We start from the raw sequence: 14276 nt of genomic DNA on the forward strand, positions 1-14276 counted from the left end.
GTGTATTGAACACATCGGATTACATTTCCAACGTGCTTAAAACATAGCAACAGTGTGTGATGTGTGTACCTGCGGCACAATGGTTTCCATTCAGATGCTGTTGATAAGTCGTTTTGATAAATGGAACAGTGGAAACGGCTTCATCCTGTGTCCAATACCAGCTGTATCCTCTCCATGTTCACTCTGGCATCCACAGGGTCTGCTGCAAGTCCCTTGATGGAAATGTTTTGTGTGTGTGTGTGTGTGTGTGTGTGTGTGTGTGTGTGTGTGTGTGTGTGTGTGTGTGTGTGTGTGTGTGTGTGTGTGTGTGTGTGTGTGTGTGTGTGTGTGTGTGTGTGTGTGTGTGTGTGTGTGTGTGTGTGTGTGTGTGTGTGTGTGTGTGTGTGTGTGTGTGTGTGTGTAGGGCGGACCAGGCTCTCAGTACTCTGGCCATGAGGAAGTTCTGTGAAGATAAGGTGTCCTCTTCCCTGCAGCCGTCCCAAAACAGGTAGGGTGAGATGAAATGAGGGGAAATGGGCCGGGGTCGATGAGTGGTGGTAGTGGGTGTGGGGGGTTGAGGCTATCCTTCAGCATAGTAGAGGTTGGTAAAGGCATCCCCATTTACAATAGAATGTAGCTTCAAGCTCTTCATACAGTACGTATAACTTCTGGATTTCCCTTTTCACAGCAGACTTTTGACATCTTAAAAAGAAGATTAATGATGGCCGCATTCCAATTAGCTTCCTTTAGAGTGCATGCTGGCTCACTGGTAGACTGGAATATAATGGAGCCCTTGGTAATGCTTTTAGGAATACCTTCATTTACGACAGCAGGCACTTGTAGGTAAAAAAGTTTGTAATGTATCCAAGTTTAAAGTCGTACATTTAGTAGAAAAACACTTGTGTCAAAATATCTCCACATTTTTTTAATTTCTATGTTCCTAATCTATTATTTTAGGATCAAACATAACAATACGTTTACATTCGCAAAGATAATAGTCAAGGGAATAGTTTTAACATTTTGGAGAATATGCATATTCTCTTTCTTTGTGATTCATATGAGAAAATCATGACTGATTGATATCTATATTTGCATTTAACTTTGGGCAAGTGATAAAGCATATATCCCAAAATCAAACTAGTGCTGCAAGGTGAAATGTGAAACTAACAAGAATGGTTTTGTACTGACGGGATTGCGTCAAATATTTAGACTCGCCTGTCTTCCTCCTCTGAAGATAACTCAGTTGGCGTTCTATCTAAGAACAGCATCGTCTGCATTCTTCTCCTCTTTTTGAAAGATGCTTGTACATGATCTCCATCTGTTAGGGTTAATCTCTTATTTGTATCTCACAACGATCTGTCTCCTTCAGATACATCTATTACTTTGGGGGCCTTCTGTCGGGGGCCATCAAGATGAACAGCAGCCCTCTCTTCCTGCACCAGGTTCTCATCCCGTCACTCCCCAACTTCCAGGGGGAAGGAGGTGAGCTCTTATTTGACCCTCCATTTTTTTATTGATATCCAATTCAGCCTACTTCAATATTTCTACTCATCGTGCTATGTTTTAATGACAACTATGATTATTAAATAGTCCTTTTACATACAGAATAACTATACCTTTGTATGAAAATAATAAATGATAAAAAAAAGGAAATGGTTAGAACTGACGATAAGTACATTTACAAACTGTGATTGGACTTTATTTATATAGCAATCATATTTGAGGAGACTTGTAATACTTGTGTGGATGGATTTAATGGTTAAAAATCCTTAAAAAAAAATACGTTTAATTACCAAGGTGTTTTTCTGGTTTCCCCATGCTCTATCACTCTCTATTTAGCAATTTATGTCTTGATCAATTTTTTTATTTTTCTCATTGGTGATCCTTCCCAAGTATCAGCCATAACCACAAAATACAGTATAACGTCAAATGCATTATCCAAACACACATCACCTCCTGCTTCCTTTAAACTGAATACCAATCTTGCCTGTAAAAATGTAAATGTCTGCCGGTACCGTCATAAATGATTTAGTCCTATATAGTGGCATTAAAAAACACCTTAAAGGTCACCTATTATGCAAAATCCAATTGTCCATGTGTCCCCTCTGTGTTAAGAGATTCGGAAAGTTTCAGGAAAAAATATTCTTTCTCTTTTTTTCCTGATCCATTCATATAAATTAGCTAATTAGATTCTGGCCATTTTGTGATGTCACAATGTTTTTTGGGTTGTGTAACCATTAGCCAATAACAAACCAAGGTAACACCGCCCACCTTATCACCTGAATCTCCTCCTAGAGCACCATTGTGTTTTTTTAAACCAATCACTTCTCAGAGGGTCGCGAACCAGCAGCATCTCATTAGCATTTAAAGCTACGGCACAGAATCAGCACTTTTGGAACAGGGCTGAAACAGAAGGGTTTATGGGATGCTACAATGATCTGTTTGTTTGGTATTACGAGCCAAACACTTCAGAGACATGTTTTGTATATATCTGAGACCTATAATATATTGTTGAAAAAGTGTGTAATAGGGGACCTTTAATAGAAAAGGCCAATCTTCTTTCAGGTCACTTTTGCTTTTCAGTTCACACCAAGTCATCCGTATTACACTGGGACGGTTTGCTAACCAGTAAAACTCCTTATCTAACCTGAGGTGTACCCTCTATGCTCCCCAGCCTGTTTGCTTGTCTTGGTGCTCTGAGAGGTTTTCCCGCTGAATCACAGCTATGTTGCTGACTGACTGCAGAGCTCACATCCAGCCTCCACCCACACAAACTCCTCTGTTTATCTGTAATCTGATGATCAATTCCAGACCGAGGGGGTGGCACATTCCTCTATATGCATGTTGATAATGCTCGCTATGTCTGAATATCTCTCCCCCTCCTCCTCCTCCTCCAGGTTACTTCCCCTTCCTGAAGATCTACCAGTCCATGCAGTTGGTCTACACTTCTGGCATATAGTGAGTCACATGGCTGATATATAATCATTTGTTGGTCCTAATGAGCTTAGATTTAAACACCGTCACAGAGTAATTGAAGAGATAGATGTGAGGACATTACACAAAGGGCCTTTTTCTTCTTCTATCCAGCTTTTAACTCAATGACTCATCTCAAGTTATGAATATAGCCATTGTCAATCAATTATTTGAATAGCAGTCAATGACATGATGCTAACAAAAAAAATCAGTCTTTCGGAGTTTGGTGACATACTGCATCTGTTTGCGTTCTTTGTATTTAGGAGATATTTAACCGGTCTGTGTGTGTGTGTGCGTGTGTGTGTGTGTGTGTGTGTGTGTGTGTGGTCTACAGTGACCTTCAGGGGACCGGAGGCAGGCGTCTCTGTGTGACCATCGAACCTGCGCTGCTGCTAAAGGGCGACATCATGGTGAGTACACATGGAAAATAAATAAAAACTATTTGATTAAATACATAAACTGATATATTTTCTTATGCAATTGTAGACTGTAACCAAGTAACTTGTGCTTTCCTTGAGTATTTCCAGAATCCATTTCTTTACTCCACACATTTCTTCTTGATAACCTGAGTCAGTTTGTAGATTCCAAATTAATAATACAAAATATAATGTCAAATCATGTATGATGTATTATTTTAGAAAAGCTTTATTGATCCCTTGTTTGATTGAACACAAATCCCACCGGTTATATGGTAAAACCAGATGCAGAATTATGTGATGAACACATAAATGCCTCAATAATTATAATATAATAACATATTGTACAGCATCCTGCATTACTTTTTGTAAGTATATTTGGAAAGCTAAGGCTTTTGTAATATTACTCATAAGGTATTGAATGCAGGGCTTGCATCAGAGTATTTCTGCACTAGTATCACTACTTTCACTTGAGTAAAATATCTAAATACCTCGAACACCACTGGCCAAATCTCCTCTCTGCAATACACATTTGTTTTGTTAACAAGGCATCACAATTTGTCCTTTTTGTGCATCCAGTAATTTTCAAAGTGTAGGTGTCAATCAGTTTGGAACACTTACCCCGTCATTATCCCACATGCATTCTGAGCTGCGTCCCTCCTCCCTCTCTGCCGCCCCCTGCAGGTCAAATGCTACCACAGGCGAGTCCAGAGCGCAGACAGAGACACGGTGTTCAGGCTGCAGTTCCACACCTGCACCATCCACGGCTCCCAGCTGTGGTTTGGCAAAGGGGAGCTGGACGAAGCTTGTGTTGGTGAGTTTCTATGGATGGATATTATATGGAGCATTTCCTAATCCTGGACCCATTCGAATATGTACTGCAGTTTTAAAAATGTCCTCCTAAATTCCAGAGTTTTAGAATCCTCTTTTGTATAGGAAATGGATAATTGCTACAATATATCAGCTCCCCCTATTTGTTATATTTTTACCGATCTACATTCATCAACCCTATCCCATTCCTTCTGGGCGGCCACAGTTCTTAGTTGTACTTGTGTAGTTTGGTAGAAATAAAACAGTTCCTACATTAAACTGCTATGGATTATGTTTGGTATCTCTGTCATATGTTTTGAAAATAGACATATTTGTTGAATTTTTTCCAATGCACTTTTTGTGCTTTAAGCACAACAAGCCGAGTGCTACCTAGTCCCATTATATTGGTATCAAGGCGGACATCTTTATGCTTAAAGGTGGGGTAGGTAATTTTGGAGGAACCAGCTCGAGTGCGCTATAATTTGAAAATACACAACCGGAAAAAATCTGCCACTTCCTTACAGAGCCCCTCCTCCAACACACGAACGCGCACATGACCAATGAGGGCACGAGATAAGTTTGTGCACAGATGGAAGGCTGACAGGCAGGTAGGCCATCCAGTTATTTTAGCCGGGCCGGCTAAAATGATTGGTCGTGCTTTTTACAGTACTACGGCTTCCACAGATGACATTTTTTTATGGATTTTTTGTCAAAGCACTTAAGATATTCATTGCTATCAGGATGTTAAGAGCATTCCATGGAATATAACAAAAAGTGTATCTCGAGCCGGTTTCTCAAACGTACCTACCCTACCTTTAACATGGCTTAATAAAATGCTTCATGAAGAGTCTGCAACTCACTTTAAAAGTTCTAGATTTAAAAATATCACTACATGTAAGAGGAAAAATATAAATATCTTTTTTTTTTTTTTTTTTTAAGGTTTACTGTACCTTTAAATCGACTGGGGGCACAAATAGTCTATTGTTGCAGGATAATCATCATACTACTGATTGTCATAATGTTTAGAAATGTTCGTTGTGGGAATGTCTTCAGTGGTTTGCTTCCTAAAATGGCCCCATTACTGTGGCTGAATAAAGCCTTTAATAGTAGTAGCTTAATCCCCATACTGGACACTATTACAGCTCCCTGGAGGTGAGTATATAGAGAGTGAGTTGTACTGTGTGCAGGGAGGGAGTGTCTCCAAATATCCCTCAGAGACTGTAAAGGAGGCCCAATGAGCACTGCTCTGTGGATTAGGGCTACAATAATAATGCTCATTTCCTCTTGGAAATGACATCCATTCCAATCCATTTCAGTAGATAAAGCTATATAAAAATATACATGAACACACTGTTGTTTTGTATTTCCTTTTCTTCTACCCAGATGAGCGTTTTCCATCTGATGCCACAGTCGAGTTTGTCTTCTCTTCTGGACCTGAGAAAATCAAAGGTTGGTTCACTCTTCTTCAAATTCTCCTTATTATCTTTTCTAGATTTAAAGTTCACTTCCTATATTTCCAAGGTGTCAAAGACAATATAATGTAAATGCTCAATCGGACTATACAACTACAAATGCAAATGAATGGAAATTGGACATGTCTTTCCCAGGTCGTGAGTACCATAAGAACGACCCGGCAGTCACTGTCGACTACAACACTGCTGACCCATTGGTCCGCTGGGATTCCTATGAGAACTTCAACGAGCGATACCAGGACAGCCTGGAAGGTAACAGACTAATTATTCTCTTCATAACCAACTTCAGCCTTATTTCAAGCATTACTAATAAGGAATAGTTCAAAGTAAGTTAGTAACAGACTTCTAGTAGATCTCAAGTAGAAACTAGTTGGGCACTCAGAAAGTGCAGATATTTGCCAAGCCAAAAATATCTATTTCGCAATAACGATAGTAAAAACGAATTAGTATTCCCCCCCTCTCAAAAAGGAAATGGATTCTTCTTTGGCCCATGCTAAACTCTTCCAACAAGTTTAATTTAGTCGGCCCAGTAGTTTTTCCAAATGTTAATCCCCCCAACAAACAGCACAGAAATTGGATGGGGGTTAATGAAAGGACAGCCAAACCCTAAGAAAAAAACAAACATCAGACATCATTACATTGACGTTTCAGTTACAAGTGATAGGCACATTTCTCTCTTTATGTGTAGCCAATGAGATCTCTTAGTTTGAGAGCTGTTCTGTCTGTCTCTCCTACAGTAGATATTGCCCACACCAGAGGTCCTGTAGATGGCAGTCTGTACGCCCAGATAAAGAAGCGTCGAGGTCCCGGCTCTGGTTCTCTCTCCTCAACCAATGGCAGCAGCCCGGCGGGGGGCTTTGAAGAGGATAGGTCAGATCGTCTCATCGCTCAAGGTTCTGACTCCGCCCTCTCATCCCATTCCCACCATTTGCACCAATCATCCGTCCATCCTGAGCGCAAGGAGGAGCCTGTTCGCCCGCTGCCCCCAACCAGACAGGAAAGATTGGAGCTTGAACGTCTTCTGGGAGGGATAGAGGGGAACCGGGATGGAGAGCGAGAGACCGCCATCTTGGATGATGGAGATTCTTTGCCGTCTGAGAGAACGGGCACGCTGAGGCTCAACCGGTCGTGTTCTTGCCGGGACGGTTACCGGTCCCAGCGCTGTGCGGAACCCGGGTGTGACCGCACCCTCCTCATGCCTAATGGTTACTGCCTGGATCGCGCTCCCGGCACCAACGGGCACCACGGGGTGACTCCTTCTGCCAGCCCCAACCCGGCTGCTCCTCCGTCCCACATGGATCTGTGCCAGCACTACAGCCCCCACCCCCACCAGACCCTCCCACCCCCAGATCTGGTGTGGGACCGCCAGGCTGGCCCACCGCACTACATGCACCGCTCCTGCTTGGAGACTCCCCCGTCTCGACACATCTGCCCTTACCCATCGCCGGACCTCACCCCTCACTCTCACAACCACCCGCTCCATCACCCTCTGTCTGCCCCGGGACGTCTCTGCTGTCGGGAAGACGACTACACTCCCTATCATCCCCCTCCTCCACCTCACAGCCTCCACCATGCCCACCCCCACCACCCCAAACCCTCCACCAGCCCGACCTACCATGACATAATGTTAATTGATGGTATGCCGCCCCCTGGCTGCCCTTGCAGAGACTGCGGCATCAGGAGAGAAGACTCAGCGGCCTATCACAGCTTGAGGCTGGACCAAGGTGACGGCTTCCACTGGGACAGAGAGGCGGAGCTTCAGCAAAGGGAGGTGGGGCTTAGGAGAGCCAGGGAGGCGGAGATACCCAGAGGGTCAGAGCTCCACTGGGAGAGGGATCCTGGGCTGAGACGAGGCAGAGAGTTGTCCCTCCACTGGGAGAGGGACAGGGAGGCGGAGCTTCTGTGGGAGAGGGACAGAGAGGCCGAATATTGGCACAGGAGGGCCACCGTAGCCTCCTATGGTCCGCAGGGTCACGATCTCCCAGCTTTCACGTTTGACCCCTTGCCATCGGGTCACCCTGCTTATCCAGAAGCGTCGAGGTCCAACGCTCACTCCCACCTGGACCTGAAGTACAGCAGCAGCAGCAGCGGATACCAAACGCCCCGCCAGGTGTGCCCCTGCTCCCCATACCAGCCCTCGCCGTCTGAAAGCAGGGGCTACGCCTCGGGGTACCAGTCCGAGTCCACGTCCCCGCTGCCCCCGGCCTCCTCCATGACAGGGCCCTGCAGCCATAGCAACGGGCAAGCAGAGCATAACCACCACCACCACCACCATCCGGACTCACAGCAGTCATACGGCTCTGACTCACACACTGGTGAGTCACGGTGAAACAGAGACCTTCAGACATGTGTTTTCCCATAACAGAGTGTATAAATGATCCATAATCAACAACAGCCTGCACTGAATCATTTACGCTAAACTAGACAGATGCCATACACTTAACTCACAAATTGTCTCAATCTGCCACCAAAGCAAACATTGGCAGTAAAGAATATCTTATAACCCCAAATATACAAATAATGTGTGAACTGACTTTACGTTTTTATAAATGTGTTCTATCGTTCCCTTCCTTTTCAGACGGCCTTCGTAGTTCTGGTGAAAGTGTGGGCTGGAGGGATCACATTACCCACGGTTCCTTTAAGAGGGTCCACAGAGACAACCACGCACCATGCTCCACGCCGTCTGACATGTCTGGACCGCCCACTCCTGTACACACCAGCAGCCCGCTGCGCACACAGGAGAGGTATTCAACGCTCACTCTTTCACTTAGAGGGACAGTAGTGTCAGTTTGAGTGATCCTCACTGTCAGGGGAAGGGAACGTTTGGATGGTCTGAAGTACTTAAAGATGTCCATCATAGTCTTGTTGTCCAATGTCTTCTGTAGGCAATACACTGACTCCATCTTAAACACAGCCTGGTATCTGCTATAAATAAGACACCTTGTTATCATGACTTGGCCCGCATTCTTTCTTTAGAATTTGATGAGACTTTATTCACACCTGGAAGAGATCTGATCACAATGAGAGCCAGACCACCTTCAGAAGGCTGATCTGGCTGATCCCATTCCACACATTCTTGCATCATCAGGTGCATATTATCCAACAACGATATCCAGATACAAGTTGCAGGTTACGGCAAGATGAACATGGGGTATTGATAAGAATAAAGATTCAATAAAGGATGTCAGATAAGAACTTTTAGAAACATTGGTGATTACTGTGATAGTAATTCTCTTTTGTGTCCATTGAAGCCAAAGTCCAGGAGGAAGAGAGTACGAGATCCGGACCACAGACATCCTCAGCAGTGACTACGAGGCCCCCCAGCCCCAGGAGGGACACCATTGTGCGGATATCATCGCCCAAGAATCCCTGGAAAGCCAAAGAAGCAGCACAGACCTGCCATCGCTACCGCAGACAACCAAAGACACGCAACCACCTGTTCTACCCCAGAACCACTGCACTGCACCCCCTGACCGCTCCCTCACTGCCCCCCAACAGCAGCACTGTAGCCCAGACACACCGTCAGCTTTGACGACGCAGAACACTTCTTCTTTTGATTCTGCAACACCGAACACATCAAACCAGGCCCTCTGCCAGGCTCCTTCATCCCCTATCTGTGCTTCGTCTGTACCGGATACAACCCCACAACCTGGCCCCATCACAGTCCAGACCCCCCATCCTTCAGAAGCTGCTGCTCTAGCGTCCAATGGGGAACAGACAGTGCCACCGACTCAGAGCCAAACCCAAGGCGCCAGACAGACCTCAGCACAGGTCAACGGACCTTCTCAACCATCTCAACCAGAAACGGAAAAACCAATGACCCCGAACACAACGCCTGCTCCTGCATCTCCTAACAAAGCTTCATCATCACCCCCACAGCCGGCCTCCAGCAGCGGGGAGGGCTCCCCAATCTCTGACACCCCAGTTCCGGGCTTTGCCACTTTGGGTAGGAGGTTGATGTTGAGTGGGTCAGACCCCCATCATCCGAACCACATCCAGCACGGACCCCAACACCACCACTACCCAGGCATGGAGCACAGCGCTGCCGGACACTCCTCTGCACTGGGCACCAACAAGAGGCCCTGCTACTCAGCTCACCCCCCTCAGCTCTATCCATCCTCCTACTCCAACTATTCCACCATCTCCATCCCGCTGCCTCACCCCCAGCCACCTCTGCCAGAGAAGCGCCACCTCCCGGTCCAGCCAGGTTCCCCCAACGACAGCGTGGGAACTCTGAGGACAGCTGGAGGACACGTGACTCCCTCCAACGGCAGCATCGCCCAGCATCAGCACCATGTCACATTCTCTCCCACCGTGGGGGAGATTGCAGCCCCAGCAGGCAAAAATGATGCAGCGGCGTTGGTGGAGAGCGAGAACAGGGTCAGTGTGAAGTTTGTCCAGGACAGTTCCAAGTTCTGGTACAAAGCCGGCATCTCCAGAGAGCAAGGTAGGTCTGAGAAGAGGGAACTCTTTCATTACTTTGATGTTCTTTTGCTTGATTATGAATAAAAGTTTTGTTTGTACGGACACTCTTCTAGTGAGAATCCATTTTCAAAATCATATTTGTTTCGGTTACTGTGTGAATTTGTATTATTTAAACCTGTTACGCAGGTGGGGAACATATCTTTTTCTAGGTTAATTTAGTTTCTAATTCAAATTAAAAAGTCAAACTGAATCTTGTTGTATGTCCTAACCTAAGTGAATGAACGTGTCCTAAAAGTGGCAGATTAAAATACATTTCTGGCCAAAACATGACAGTAATGGTACATGACTTGCTAACTAATAAATATATTACTTATATATTTAGAACCAAATTTGAAGAAAATGCAAATGCTTTAAGCACTATTTCACTTGTTTCCACCTGCTCTAGTGTATAATAATCAGAGCGGAGAAAGCCATTAGACCAGCCCTGTTTTGGCCTGCCAGGGCTTCCGTACGTTTGCTATGATCAGACACATTTCAGTAGATATATTAACATGTTGGTTGTGTTTTCTCGCAGCAATTGCAGCCCTGAAGGAGAGAGAGCCAGGAACCTTCCTGATCAGGGACAGCAACTCTTTCCAGGGGGCCTACGGCCTGGCCTTGAAGGTGGCTACACCCCCTCCCAGTGCAAACAACCACAACAGCAAGGGTAAAAAGGGTTTGCATCATTTAAAAATAAAATATTTACATTCTCTCCTCTCCACAGGCTATTTTACATTACATTTTATGTGGCAGTTGCTTTGTCCGTAGGTAGACAATAACACTTGTTTAAAGTGAATCTGTGCTGTTTCAGTGAGCGACCCTCTGGAACAGCTGGTCAGACACTTCCTGATAGAGACGGGCCCTCGGGGAGTCAAGATTAAAGGATGTCAGAACGAGCCCTACTTCGGTATGTTTTCCTGAACCAGCTTAAGAATGCTTTTCATGTCTGTGTCTCATGGAAAAAGATTGAAAAGCCAAGAATGGGGCATGCAGCGCCCAATAATGTAATCATTTCCTGACAATGTCAACTAAATAAAAAATGTAATTGCAATCAACCTGATCAATATTATATTTAGACAAAATGATGTTACGAATAAAGTCATCCTGACTGATTATAAAACATTTTTAATCCATAATGTAATACATTCAGAAACCACTTTAAGTTACTACATATTCAATTGTATTTTTGTCAAATGGATAGAACTCTACATATTCATACAGTACATATCAAAAAATCAGAAAAAAAAATGACTCACCTTAAAAGTATAACTGTATTGCAACAGTATCAGTCAGGACATAATATAACATTATTCACAGTATTACAATATTAGAGTAGGAGTCAATTAACACTGTGGGTATAAAGGTAGGAACCTATGTTTGTTGGTTAGAGGTTCCGCCGGAAGGCCATACAGTTTTTGACCACACACGGAGCACACACGGAGCACACACGGAGCACACACGGAGCACACACGGAGCACACACACAAGGAGCACACACACGGAGCACACACACAAGGAGCACACACACAAGGAGCACACACACAAGGAGCACACACGGAGCACACACACAAGGAGCACACACGGAGCACACACACAAGGAGCACACACGGAGCACACACGGAGCACACACACAAGGAGCACACACGGAGCACACACACAAACACGGGATTACAAACAAATGCAAAAGGTATTGTGTGAACCGTAATATCGTGTGGTGAATGATGGAAAGAAGCAAGTAAAATGGAAACCAGTAAAAAGGGAAATAAATGGACTGTTTCGAACTGGAAACTTTGTTTCTGACTTTTATTCAGCAGCAAACTTTGTGTGCGTCAATTACGCCAACATAGCGGACCCTCAGAGGCTTAAAGCGTTGGCTTAGCCTCTACAATTAGGTTTCATTACAGTTTTTAAAAGTGGAATTTTGAATAGGCGTTTTTTCGAAAATGATTCAAATCTCAGGGGCTCTAAGGCAGCTTAAGGAAAGATCATTATTGACCTCTGGGGAATGTAATATATTTGTACTGTTATCCACAGGGAGCCTGTCTGCATTAGTCTACCAACACTCCATCACGCCCATCTCCCTACCCTCCGCTCTCAAGATCCCAGAAAAAGGTTTGTACTTTTTTGTAAGCGGGAGCAACTTCAAAAATATCTGTATCATCAATTAATCACCTGCTTATTTTGTTGGGTAATACTTTTGTATAAATCATTTGACAGGAAATGCACTTTTCATCTGATATGATTGCTTCTTATCCCTCTCAGATCTGATAGGAGAGGCTCCGGAGGTTCTCCCGGTGAATAACATCAGCACGGCTGCTGACCTGCTGAAACAAGGAGCAGGTGACCCCTCTCTTCCTCTAACAGGACCCTGTGAGGTGTGTTCATGATGCTCACCTCTCTGTCTGTCCCTCCCCTCAGCCTGTAACGTCCTCTACCTGAACTCCGTGGAAACAGAGTCTCTCACCGGCCCCCAGGCCATCGCCAAGGCAACAGATGCCTCCCTGGGTCGTAACCCTCGTCCCGCTGCCACCGTGGTCCAGTTCAAGGTGACATCGCAGGGCATCACGCTGACCGACAGCCAGCGCAGGTACCAGAGTCCCTGGAGGATTACAGCTTAAACATGTGTTAGCATTGTAGCACTTCCTGGCTGCCTCATCTTAAAGTCAATCATTCTTTGAAGTTTGTATTGCCTAAATAAGGTCTGTGGTTAGACAAGCTTTCAAGATTAACTTTTTTCTACGACATAAAATACTTCAGTAAACTTCCCACTGGTGACCGTCTGATGCTTTAGCATGCCTAAAAAACAGCAGTTGCTAACAAGAGGCTAAATGAGATTAATAAACGTCACAACGCAGAAAATGAGCCGCCTTTAGCTTAGAGGTGGTGAGGTGAAGTCATGCGATCATCATGTAGTTTCTTAGGATCAAATGCAGTAGGAACTCTGCCCTTTTACAAACTGCATAAGACATACTATGTACTGTATCAGGACACACTTGATCTTTTTTCGGGCTCACTTACTGACTAATGTTAGTTTTTGAACCAGAACCAAGTCCAACATGTTGCCCAGAACTGACTAGGTAAGGCTTGTTCTTTGCCTTTTGCTTCTAAAAGCAGTTGTTGATCACTTGCAGCCCCTACTGGTGGGTTCAGAGGAGTGAGGAGGTTTGTTGTTTCCACCACAAGAGGTCCTTAAGCATACAGTCAGAAATGAGCAAAAGTAATATTAGACCAAAGTGTCATTGTATCTTTCTCCTTCTAGGGTTTTCTTCAGGAGACATTACCCAGTGAACAGTGTAACCTTCAGCAGCATCGACCCCAAGGACAGGAGGTAAAGACGGTTGCTATCTTTTGTGGCTCTTGTAGCTGTAGTTTGAACCATAAACTAACCTCAAATCTGCAGAAATCCCCACCAACAAATGTTGTGTGTGCTGCTCCCATGACCATCCACTGCATATATTGCTGTGAGCCCTCGCATGGATCTGTACCTCTGTTTTTATTTATCAGTGCCTTTGTTAGCAAGCATGAGAAACAATAGGCGATGTGTGCTGAGGCTGCAGCTGCATTGGCTTGTTTAGCAGCGTTGTGTGTGTGTGTGTGTGTGCGTGTCTGAGACCGGTTTCTCTCTCTGCTTCAGGTGGGCTAACTCAGACAACAAGGCTGTTAAGTAAGTGCTCTGTTTGTGTCTAATTTCTATGTAACAGAGAAATAGTAAGAGTGTATGCATGTGTGTATTTTAAAATGGGTGTTCAGATTCCCCCCGGAGTCCGAGCTCTGCATGACATCAGATTGCGTGTGAGCCTTGGCAAATTCATTCCAGCAAACACGATTGAACTAAATCAAATCTTACATCACCCCTTATTACATAATACTGATTGTTCCATTGTAGTTGACGCTACGGAAGCCCTGAGAGGCCAGTTCTATTTGTTCCTAATTCATTTAAAGTGTGATCTAAAGAGTTACAAACAAAAGAAAAGTTTTACAGAGATTATCTTCCGTATTTATTTTCATAGAATCTCTGAAACAGGAGGAAAAAATATGTTTTTGCAAGAAAATAATTATTCTAAATGGCTTATTTACTCATTACTTATTAACATGTGAAATAAATGTTTTGTTCTAAATAGCTAAAAACCATAAATGTTCTCAGTTTTTCCATGAACCCTAAT

At 44.4% G+C, this 14276-nt stretch overlaps 1 protein-coding gene across 8 annotated transcripts in view; it reads left to right on the top strand.

Moving 5' to 3' along the window:
* The window catches only part of tns2a (tensin 2a), a 67340-nt gene that overhangs the window by 50409 nt on the left and 2655 nt on the right, over nucleotides 1-14276 (top strand). For 4 of the 8 annotated variants that reach the window (XM_034145270.1, XM_034145272.1, XM_034145276.1 and 1 more), the window contains 17 exons: nucleotides 404-487; nucleotides 1349-1461; nucleotides 2877-2937; nucleotides 3287-3362; nucleotides 4053-4182; nucleotides 5562-5627; nucleotides 5786-5902; nucleotides 6388-7965; nucleotides 8229-8394; nucleotides 8902-10097; nucleotides 10650-10781; nucleotides 10926-11021; nucleotides 12148-12225; nucleotides 12376-12453; nucleotides 12532-12700; nucleotides 13373-13441; nucleotides 13748-13777. In XM_034145270.1, coding sequence (XP_034001161.1) covers nucleotides 404-487; nucleotides 1349-1461; nucleotides 2877-2937; nucleotides 3287-3362; nucleotides 4053-4182; nucleotides 5562-5627; nucleotides 5786-5902; nucleotides 6388-7965; nucleotides 8229-8394; nucleotides 8902-10097; nucleotides 10650-10781; nucleotides 10926-11021; nucleotides 12148-12225; nucleotides 12376-12453; nucleotides 12532-12700; nucleotides 13373-13441; nucleotides 13748-13777 — 4239 coding nt within the window. The remainder of the gene's footprint in view (nucleotides 1-403; nucleotides 488-1348; nucleotides 1462-2876; nucleotides 2938-3286; nucleotides 3363-4052; nucleotides 4183-5561; nucleotides 5628-5785; nucleotides 5903-6387; nucleotides 7966-8228; nucleotides 8395-8901; nucleotides 10098-10649; nucleotides 10782-10925; nucleotides 11022-12147; nucleotides 12226-12375; nucleotides 12454-12531; nucleotides 12701-13372; nucleotides 13442-13747; nucleotides 13778-14276) is intronic. The other 4 variants (XM_034145273.1, XM_034145274.1, XM_034145277.1 and 1 more) reach the window with 2 other exon arrangements.

Source organism: Trematomus bernacchii, unplaced genomic scaffold (assembly GCF_902827165.1).
Source record: "Trematomus bernacchii unplaced genomic scaffold, fTreBer1.1, whole genome shotgun sequence".
Taxonomy (NCBI): Eukaryota; Metazoa; Chordata; class Actinopteri; order Perciformes; family Nototheniidae; genus Trematomus; species Trematomus bernacchii.